An 11,152-nucleotide genomic window follows, 5' to 3' on the forward strand; every position below is an offset into this window, starting at 1 on the left:
TGGTCACTCTTCTTTGAGGATATTCATGTCTGACCCCAGGACACTGCTTTGGCTCTCATAAAGAAGTGGGGAAATACATTATCATGGAGCCTTCAGTCTGGGCTGCCCAAAGGGCCTTGTCTGCTAAGTAAAATGAAAAGTATCCCCAGGGAAATAAGTCCAGTTCTGTTGAATAGAGAATGTGAGTATTTGCTATGATGTTCCCTAATAGGAATTGCAGCTGAAATCAATGCTTTAAATCAGGTGTGGGAAAGGAGGACTACTCTTCTCCATTCCCAGCTGCATCACTATGTTTCAAAACCACTTTGGGTCAAAATGCTGTCTCAGGCTGGAATTTCATCTTTCCAAAACGCCTCTCTCTTATTCTATCTGATGCAAAATGCATTTATGAGTTGCCTTAGTAATGTCCAGTGATGTTCTCCCAAGTCATTGGTAGACATGTGTTGAACCATGTTGCTCTCTGAGAATGGATTTGTCCATTTTCATGGCAACTTTGTGCAGACCATAATCTACATACTGTCTTCTAAAGAAAGATGCCTCATGCCAAATTTTTTCTTTTACCCTGAAAAACCTGGTTCACTCTGAAAAAAAGCACCAGTAATTGTTTATTCAAGCTTTTAGTAGTCAGTCATCTGGCTATTGATAATTCCTTAATTTTGACTTTGATTTGGAGGCACTTCACAAATCCAACAGAGTTTTGTCTGTTCTTTCATTAAACTAAAAATCTAGATAAGTAATACAACATAAATGGAATAATTGCTTGTTATCCAAATTCTGTGCTATACTTTTCATGTGTAATTGGTACAGACTATCGGATCTCTCTGTGGAGTAGAGGACAACATAGAAATTCAGCATAGTCATGCCTTTCCTGTGTGGTATTCTCAGGACATAGATGGCATAATTGACTACAGACATCTTAGTTTAAAAGCCATCTTTTAAGTTTCATCCAGTCCTAGTAATTCATGTACAGTCCCATGGGCTGCATCCAAGGATTATGCTAATTTTATTAGCAACTCCTCTTGCTTTAATTAAACTGTATTAATTCCCATCTGGTCACTGTTGTGCCAACACCCTTCTTTCCATTTTTATTTTAATGTATAGATAATTTGTGGGTTTTCATTTCAGTTCTGATTTCCTGAATTATCCATTGTTTTTTCCACATGAAATAACACAATTTTGAAGGATGAGCTGGACTTCAAATTGAGCTAATGGGTTTGAGGGAACTGCTGCATCAAAGGAAAGACACAAGTTTCTAAACGTGGCCAGGTCTTTTTGGGAGCAGGTTGTCAAAGTAACTTGCTGTGTTGAAAGCACCAAACTATGTGGTCCTGTTCAAAATACCTACAAGCAAGCTCTGTATTAACATTTACTGTGTTTATACCACAAAGCAGAGCAATGTGAATTCCTTAGTGGACTGTTAATTTACATGTTATATGCTTTCAAATATTTCCAAAAGCAAATGTGAAATGATTAGTAATCTGTTCACATGCTCACAAAATGTTATTAGCAAAATGCCTTGGGCAGTGTGTTTTGTTGACTAAAATTGATAATTTTGTATTTTGAAGCTAAAGCAACTCCCACTGCCCCTGAATAATTTTAGGACCTGCCCAGAGCCAAGATGTCCTGGTCACACCACTTATCAAGGTGTGTGTTGAGTTGAGGGGGAAAAAAGACCAAGAAACCCACAAACAGCATCATCCCCTGCCCAGAGCAGTGACCTAAAGTTTGAGTGATTCAGCTCTTATGAAAGCCTCAATAAAAGTTTCCTGTGGAGTCCTGCAGTTTAAAATGGCTTGTTATCTATAAAATCACCGCAAGGAGGTTGTTCTGTTTACCACTTGTTCTGCTTATGTAAGTTTTGAAGTGTGTATGTTGCTCTGAAGAAATCAAGCCTGGTGGTTCTTTTTCCTTCTGCATAACTGTCTGTCACCAGCTGTGTATGGTTCTGACAGAGCCAAAGCCCTGGACAAAATATCTCATACTTCTCAAAGTGTTATTTTTAAAAGAAGTTGTTCACTTTTTTTAAAGAGGACCAGAGAGCAAGCTACTTAATGGTATTTGTCAATGCATCTCTTTTTTTTGGAATAATGGTTTCCATGCCTTGCAGACTCAAATATAACATGACACTTCCTCCTAAATGCCAATTATTCTGTCCAGAAGAGTTGCCCAAAAGTCTACTCCTCAAAGTTTCACACCAGACTCACATGGGATATTAAAATTTTATAAAAGCAGCTATAATAGTAAGATTGTGTGCAAAAAGCCTATGCCATAGCTGAATATTTTTTGTATGGGTGCTAAACACATTCCAACAATTTACATTTACAGCTGTGATGTAATTGAATAAAGAAATGCATCATCATTTTCTTTTTTAGCACGTAGGTGAATTATTTTAGCAACATGTGAAGGGGTGTTCATATAACATCATGGTGCTTTGTGCTAGAGAAAAACAATTACAGTGAATAAGGTAGAATGGCTCTGTTATTGCAGTACATAAGACTTTGATTACATACTGCCAAGATTCATACCAGCCTAGTAGTTGTTGACAGATAAAGTAACAAAAATGAAACTCATTTATTTTTTCTTTATTGAGACCTCAAGGTAAAGCAAATTTTCAGTTCTTGTACTTACTACATTGAAGGAACAGAGACTGACAGTCAAAATGTGCCAGTCCAGAAATATAAATTAAACCTAGTTTCATATCAAAGTTTCATTTAGTCTCTGAAAAGGAGCTGCTGCTTGGATTATTTTTGATCCTAAAACAAATACACTGTAGACAACTGTAGTGTATCTTGGATGAATTAACCCCCTCAAAGATTTAGCTTTTATGTGTTTTCCAGGATATGCATCCATGTCTATTCAAGCAATTAAAACATTTGTTATGGAGTTAATTATTTTACTTTTTTCCCCCTGTTCAATAACAATTTACAGTGTTTGCAAACCCAGTGAACATGTTTTAATAGAGCATAGTGCTTTTGCTGAAGAAAAGATATATTTTGAGGAAAAAGCCTGCCCTCTCCTCCTTGTGTAAGGAAAATTCTTCTGGCTTTTACCATGAGTTTTTCTAGGCAGCTAGATACTGCATAATTTTATGATAATTCTAGCAGAGGATATTTTTGGTAAATTTGTTTATTTTTTTGAAGAGCAGATAAAAGTAGCTGTTGAAATATCTAAGTACTAAAATGACTAGGTTTATCCCATCAAAATCTTGGATTGGTTACCTAGCCCAAGTGAACATAATTGCTGTTCAGATTAATGAGGCAGCATCTTGGTATCTCCTCTGTAATTAAACACTTCTCTGGTTCAATACAGTATTAAAGATGCACCAGACGTTGAAACCTCAGTGGTGAAATTTAAAACTGTTGAAATTGGAGAGGTCAGCTGTGAAATACAAATTCCTTTTCAGTATGGAAAATTCTCTTGTACGGTGTGTTTCAGGAATAATTTGGCTTACATTGGGTATTTAAATTTTTTTTTTATCTTTCTACCATCTAAATTTGAGATTTTTTTCATTAGTTCCTGAGAAAAAGTAACATAAAGTGCACTTGTTTCCAGAATTACCTTTTCTGACCTTTCACAAGATGATAATTGCAGTACCAGTAGGCTTAGAGGACTTGTTAAAAAAATTAAGCTTGTAAAGTAGCAAAAAAATGCCCCTTTGCTTGCTGGTGTCGATTTCAAAATTAACATTTTAGTTCATGTGCTTCTAATAATCGCTGACCCTTACTTCATGTGCTTTCCACAGGAAATGAATACAGAAGAAATTACTTTGACCCATTGATGGGTGAGGAAATAAACCCAAGGCAGTGTGGGATGGAGGTCAGTGAGGAAGGTGAGGCAGAATTAAGTATGTAATTTTGGTGTCAGAATATTCTTTTCCATTCATGAAAATGAGGTGTCAGAGATCACATATGCAGTTCTATTTAAATATTGAGGTTTACCATTTAAATTCCAAACCTTAACTGCTCTGAACAGGATAGGCAGTATACACAGACTTTGATCAAGGACAATGAGTTAATGGGCAGGTAAAAATGAGACTATTCTGTATTCACTCTCCTACTGTAGCAAAATGAAGCACGCTGCCAGAGCATTGTCTACGCTGTGTTCTTTTTAATTAATGAAGTTACTCCAGAACTGAGTGCTAAGCTGTAACTTTTTCACAATCCTGCTCGCAAAGTCCTCCTTGGAGAGCAATTTTATTACGGAGTTGAATGTGTGTTTGCCTATCAGAAGGAGACCCCAGAGTGCGTAAAAGTGCACGAGGAGGCTTTTCTGGTTTTCTTTTTTGCCAGTTTAGTCGAGATGTTTAGTTTTGCTCTCTGTGGGCGATAGCAACCAGTGGGAGGGTGTGGCTGCAGAGCTGGAAGAACAGAAGTTATGCATAGGTATGAGGGAGATTAACCAGGAGGTATTGTCTAGCAGAGGAAATTCTCCTCTGCTGTCACGGCTTTTAGATAAAAAAGGGTGGGAAACGGGCCTGCCTGAATTTGCATGAACTTAAGTAAGAGCATCATCATGGTAATGAAGTGCTTAGCCATGCACTGAGTGCCTTGGCCCGGCTCCTGTTGTTAAGCACTAACAAGCCGATAGCACGCGAGAGCCAGCTCCTGCCGCACCTTGCTACCCCTTTGCTTTCCAAAAGCCTGTGCTTATTTGTGCTGCAGGGACTCTCTGGATGCACAGCTGTAGTCAGATCTAAAAGAAGTTATCTATCATAAAGGGTCTCAAAGTTGTTCTCTTCTGAAAGTCACAAGAGACTTTGAGCACATGTGGAAGTTTCAAACTTCTGAGACAAAACTTGTGTGACTGAAAAAAGCAGGCCCTATTGCATATAGCTAACTTGAATTACTGTGTTTTGGTGAAAAAAAAAATCAAGGTTGATCAAGGATGAATTACATCTAATCCAAATAATTTCCCCATTCATTGTATAGGATAGCACTGTAATACTTTGGAAGTTGACTTTGGAAGTCAACTTCTGGCTCTGAGTTTTTAAAGGAAAGATTTTTTTTTTCCTGTTGGTCCTGCCTTGGTTCATCTTATGAAAAGGCTTTATGAGTCATGATCTGCTTCATAACCAGAGAATGAAAAGCAGATTAGATTTATGTATCTGTGCATGTATGCCTGAAATCATGTACGGACAGAGTGGTGACATAAGGGATATACGGAAATACAGTTCTCATTGGGAGGAAGCATTCTCTTGAGTTTGTTGAAGAGGCTGAGTGATAAACTTACCCATAAATGCTGATTTTGTATTGTGTGGTGGGGGTTTTAGATATTTATTTATTTTAGAATTTGGAACAGGGTCTTCGTTGATTGACTTCCAGGGTTTAGTGTAGAGAGGTTTTGGTGGTCCTCCTTTGTCTCCCTGGCAAAAATGTTATTCAAAGGTTGGGATAACACTTGCTCAGTAAAAGTCAAATAGCAACAGTACCAGCCCCAGATTGGCTGTGTGGACCTCTATAGAGCAATATAATGCTATATTTACCAATACCTCTGACAAGAGCAAAACGTTTACCTTACAGACATTCAGAAGGTGCCTGGATATGGTCCTGGGCAACTTGGCTGTGTTGGAGCAGAGGGAACTGGGCTAGATGGATTCCAGAGGTGCCTTCTGCACTTCTGCACAGAGTAACTTAAGCACTCTGATTTGTCAACACTTATGAACCAGGATCCCTGTTTGGCTCCTTTTTCCTGGCGGAAGTGGCAGTCATTTCAGCTACTGTATTGGCAGAATTTATAAACCAGTTTCAGTCCAGATCAACACGTAATATTGCCCACCATTTACAAGTATGTAGCTATATTTTTTATTTTGAATTGTCTTACATCAAACAAGTGACTCTAATTTTATTCTGAGCTATGAAACTAGCACTGTAAAAACTATCTTCAAGTGTCAAAGGACTTCCTAACTTTTGGTTTTTTATATATTTACTTTTCATTTAAAATAGTATTTCCTGAAATACTACTGGAAGAAACTATAGCTGTTTCACTGTTGTTTTTTTAAGATCCTGTGAAATTTGATGAGCACATCCTGTACTCTAAACTCATGAAACTTCTAGATGAAGAAAACAAGATGCTGGACTTCCAAGGTAAATAACAAAGTCAGTTGCATAAAGAAAAATAAAATTCTTTTGAGTCTGCATGTGGGGAGGAGAGAGGGTAATCCATCCCCTTGAACTCAGAAGTCAAAGGGATGATGATTTTAATGCAATTCTGTAAGGTCTTTTTCTCCAAATGTTTTTGTTTTGTGTCATGTTTATGTGGTTTTAACTGTAACTTAAGTGGCATGCTTTGTCTAGATTGCTTCACTGCATGTTGAATTCCACACTTAAGAAGGAAGACTGGAAATAGCTTTGCTTATGTGTTCAAATCTAGAAATCCTTATTTAAACTGATAAATGGATGGGCAATTTGTCTGATGCATGGGTCATGTGACACTGTTTCAGGTTATCTATGCAAGGATTTACACTAACAGATGAGTAGGAAAGTGTTTTCTGTGGCTTTGTTAGAAGATACGAATTGATGTTCCATCTACAGTAAAAACAATGAAGCATATGAGAAGAGATTTCTTCACCTCACGTGAACAGCCTTACTTTGGTTTCACTTACTTACACAAGCATTACATAAAACCTGATTGATTCACAAGACCTTTACCTTTACAGCCTTTACACAAGGCCCATGTGTGCTGCTCTCCTCTGGTTCGTCCTGGGAGAAGTGACGTTTGTACAAGCCCAGCTCAGAGCTACCCTCGTATTTTTTGCCCATCCACCCTCTCCTTTTTCAGCAGATGTCTTTTGTGCAAAGTTATTTTGCGTGCTTTGTACCTGCATGAGGCTTCCTGTTGTATTTCAGCAATACACAGGCCTACTCTGTCAGAGAGGCAGAGCAGGCGGTTGCCTACGGCGCTGGAGCTCCAGGAGCTGCAACTTGTTTTATGACTATTTAGCTTACAAGCAACTTTGTTCTAGAAGAGGCAAATGTTTTTATTTGCCTAGGGTTGCAAAATCTCTTGAACTGACACTGGTCATATCAGTAACATCTTTGAAACCCATTTTAGCTCGTTTCAAACGCAAGGGGGGGAAAAAAGTGCAACCATCACAACTAAATTCATGCAGATAGATTAAAGCAAAAACCTTTAACAAGTTATTAGCAAGATCTCAATTGTTCTATGTTACTGTCAATTCTGGGGCGAACAAATGTAATCAGAATGTGTGTCTCACACCCCATGTGTACATCAGAGCCCCCAATGTAGGCTGGGGGAGCAGATGGGGCACACACTGCAGGCCACTGCTCTCTTGTGCCTCCAGCTGTGTCTTGCTGCTTTTATTGCTTGAAAGTGCCATGATGGGTATCAGAGCTAGTCTATGGGTGAGGTTGCGCACTGTTCTAGCTAAATTTATTGCTTTTCTTTGCTTGGGTGAAGCAAATCCAGAAAAGAGAGGTTTTCCTGGGGAGGTGAAGCTTGTGCAGTTTCCACCTCTGTGCATATATCAGGGTGTGTTTATTTCTGCCTGTGTTTTTTCCTCCCAGTATTTGAACTAGTTGATCACTTCCAACCCTTTTTGTTTTAACAGAGAGTAAGTCTCACAGGTATGACTTCCCTACCAGTTTTATGGAAGTGGGCAGTTGAGCAGAGCAGACAAGCATTATTAATGTCTCCATTGAGGGAAAAGCTAACATGGGAGTTTGACCCTTATTAGGCATAAGAAAAACCATAGAAAACTAGGATTCATTTGGTTCTACTCTTACAGAACTGCTTCGTTTCTTCATTTGGCCACTGAACTGAAAAATCACATAGTCATGTAGTCCTAATTAATACATGATCCCCAAAGGAAAGGAAAGAACTTGGCTCAGAATTTATATAATTGTATATTTAAAGCATTTTGTCACTGAGTAACCTGTTGGTCACTCTTGTGTTATGTGTTATTTCATATTATAAGGGAACCTAAAAGACAACATTTGCTGTTTCTTTTTAAAGATATCGACTACATATTTATGCCTTGCATTTTTTGTCAATATAAGATTGTGATCCATTAATATTTTTAATGATAATACATGAGTGCCATAAAAAGTAATTTCTATTATATTGTTCATTGGAAAGAACCAAAAAACTGAAGTGCCAAATTTTCCAGAATTTTAGTTATTTGAAGGTGCATAAGCCTTCAGCACTGAACTGTTTTAGATACAATTTGTATACAGTTTTCTGAACCAGGCAGCTAAAATTATTTTTCCACATGGAGTTTGTTGCAGCTTTATGCATCGAGCCCATCCTGAGGTGTAGTCTGCTGCTGAATATACCCTTTAAATTATCATCTCAGTATATAAACTGCAGCTGTCTGATGGACAAATACAGAAGTAAATGAAGTCACAAGCAGTTAAGCTAATACTGGAGAGATTACATTAATTACAGCCCAGCATCTGCAAATACAGCCTGTGCTGAAGGGATTTAAGCTACAAGGAAATCTTGACTTACAGGGTTAGGTACATACAAAGCAATAAAAACTTTTGATGCCCATGCTAACAACTTCATGCAGCAAGTTTTTAATTAGTTAATCAATCCATTAATGAATTTTCAGCCATTTTATCCTCTGTATACAAAGTAGTAGAATTTCTAACACTGGCTACTTTTGTACAGTGAGGATTTATTTTACTTTTCTTTTGGTCAAGTATCTGGGGTTTCACCTCAGTCCTCCAATCTATGGATCAGTTCAAGCAAGGACCAACCTGATGCTGACCAAGTTTGAGAAGTTTATTTGCAAAGCCACTGTGGAAGGAATAGGTCAGCTGAACTAACCCTGTTCTCTCCTTGTTTCCAATTCAGACAAATTAACAACTCTGCTTAAATGAGCATATGTATCTTTTAATGAAATATTTTTGACACCTAAATTGTAATTTATCTTTCTATTTTTCAGAATTGCTTCCCTTGAAAAGGCTTTTGACAATGTCCTTTCTTCTTGGCTGTTTTTGACAAAACTTGTGCTAATGAGTTCAAAGTCTTCCACCAAAACTGAGTTCACTTGATATGATTCCTCACAAATATAAGAAAGACAAAAAAGAAAAAGCATATTTTGATTAATTGCTTCATTTTTATCTTTCTGAACCAAATGGTTTTATTCCCTTTTTGACTATGGCTCTGCGAGACAGGAATCTACTGACTTCCCAGGATGTAAACTTGCAGTGCTCCTGTGAAAGCAGTAAAGCAGCTGATTTATTCCAGCTGAGCATGTGGCCCGTTGTGTACAGCACAGCATCAAGGGGAACAAGGGATGCTCCATCTTCTGCTTTTGGCAATGTTTCTTTTTCCTCTGCTTCCTGGGTTTTCTCTCTCCTAGCCAAACCCATAATGTTACAATAAATTTAAATGTAAATATTGCTTTGTTTTTGCAGTTAATAGTTGTAGGTCAAATCACTTTTCATTAGGTTTGTAAAGTGCTGCATGAAGAGATGTGTACCCTAAGGTAATGGTTTGAGTTGTTTATATCTACTGTACATTTCCCCCAACATGATTTTGAATTGTATCCTGTTGTAATTAAATAGAAAACCCACCCTACTTCCTGTGTGTTGGTGGCACCGAGGTGATTTAAGTACTCGGGAGGTTCAACAATTAAAGTCATTAAACAATGAGCAGTGAGCAAAACTGGAAATGTTAATAGCCTTAGTTTTATCTTTCGTTTTCTGGTCTTCATTAGAGAATTACAGACTTCAAAGGAGAGTGAAGAAAAAAACCTCTCTTTTAACTGCTTTCATGTCGCAGGATGGACAAAGAGAAGCAAATAACTAGATATGGCAATTTCTTTAAGAGATAGGCACAGAGAACTATAAAAGCTTACACATATGTGAAGCAAGACAGATAGATGTGGGCAATCTGATATCTGTTATTTTTCAGTGATCCTAATGTGGACACTTGAGCAAAAATAGTTGTCATTATTTATGATTCAAACTAATATTACTATTGTAGCAGATATCCGTGAGAACATCTGTTTTCTTAATGTTGCATGATTAATTAAACTGATAAAAGACAAAGTTTCTCTTTAAGGCTGACTTTATGAATGGGATTTATTTTTATTTATGTGATGCATGTGTCCTTTGGTTCTGCACACTTCACTGCAGTGAAAGCAGGGGAATGGTTTGGGTGAGAGCAGAACTGGACCCAATAAATCAGGCAGGAGCTGCACACATACACCTAGGGGAAGGAATCTAATAATTTGAGGTGGGTTGAGAAAAAGATGCTTGATCATCTAAACTCCCATTCAAAACTAGTAAACTCCCATTCAATTGCAGTTATTATTCCTCTTCCTCAGGAAGGAATGCCAAAGTTGTTCCAAATCCCAGGCCCCTTAAGATTAACAGGTGAGCAAAGTGCCGGTGGAAATGTAGATCATACCTTTAAAAAAGTACCTAAGGAACAAGCTGCACATGCTAGATTTGTACCTGAATTCAGATGTTGCACTTGAGGACAGTTTTCCTGCTACTGGCACTTGGCACCTGTCAGTTGTGTTACTGATGCTGTTCCAATACTTGGAGTGTTGGTGGGCCAAGCATATTAACTGAGAAGGTAGTAAGCAGTGAATGAACTCCCATTTGCTGAGAGATAATCTGCCACTTTTGTTTCAAGCAGCCCGTGTCGTCAGTGAAGATTTTCCGGACGCTGTAATGCCTGTCAGCTCCAGTAAGGCATGTGACCTTCACAGGGAGCTTGAAGATGAAGAGATCCCTTCATATATCGAACAGTTTGAGAGGGATGTTCAGAATGACATAATTCTGCTTGGCAGCTTTCCACTGGAACAGGTCAGAGTTAAGAACTATAAGGCAATTTTATCACTTGCTTCATAACATGATGCTGGCTTGTTAACCTTGTACACCCCAATTCTATTTCTCTGCCCGGTGATACGTGTATTGAAAGGGGAAAGGATAACCATTGTCATTGGTATGCTTTATGTGACTGGCACTTCCCTAAGCTAACAGCAGGAGCTTTATCTTTGTCTCCATTTCAATGTGAATAAAAATAGATTGCCTTCATGCCTTCTTTCCTAAATAGTGGAGGATCTCTGACTGCTATGTAGTAATATTGCAATTGAGTTTCAATCAAGAGACTAAGTCTAGGACATCTCTCTCTGCCACATTTAACAGAGGCTTATTCATCAGTGAGCAAGTTCGGA

General features: G+C 38.1%; 1 protein-coding gene across 1 annotated transcript in view; it reads left to right on the top strand.

The window, feature by feature from the left end:
• LOC136375450 (orofacial cleft 1 candidate gene 1 protein homolog) overlaps nt 1-10,826 on the top strand; it is a 44,842-nt gene extending 34,016 nt beyond the window's left edge. The window contains exons 5-7 of the mRNA XM_066341012.1: nt 3,743-3,829; nt 6,000-6,083; nt 10,612-10,826. Coding sequence (XP_066197109.1) covers nt 3,743-3,829; nt 6,000-6,083; nt 10,612-10,826 — 386 coding nt within the window. The remainder of the gene's footprint in view (nt 1-3,742; nt 3,830-5,999; nt 6,084-10,611) is intronic.
• Nucleotides 10,827-11,152: the final 326 nt, after the last annotated feature.

This window comes from Sylvia atricapilla, chromosome 1 (assembly GCF_009819655.1).
Source record: "Sylvia atricapilla isolate bSylAtr1 chromosome 1, bSylAtr1.pri, whole genome shotgun sequence".
NCBI lineage: Eukaryota > Metazoa > Chordata > Aves > Passeriformes > Sylviidae > Sylvia > Sylvia atricapilla.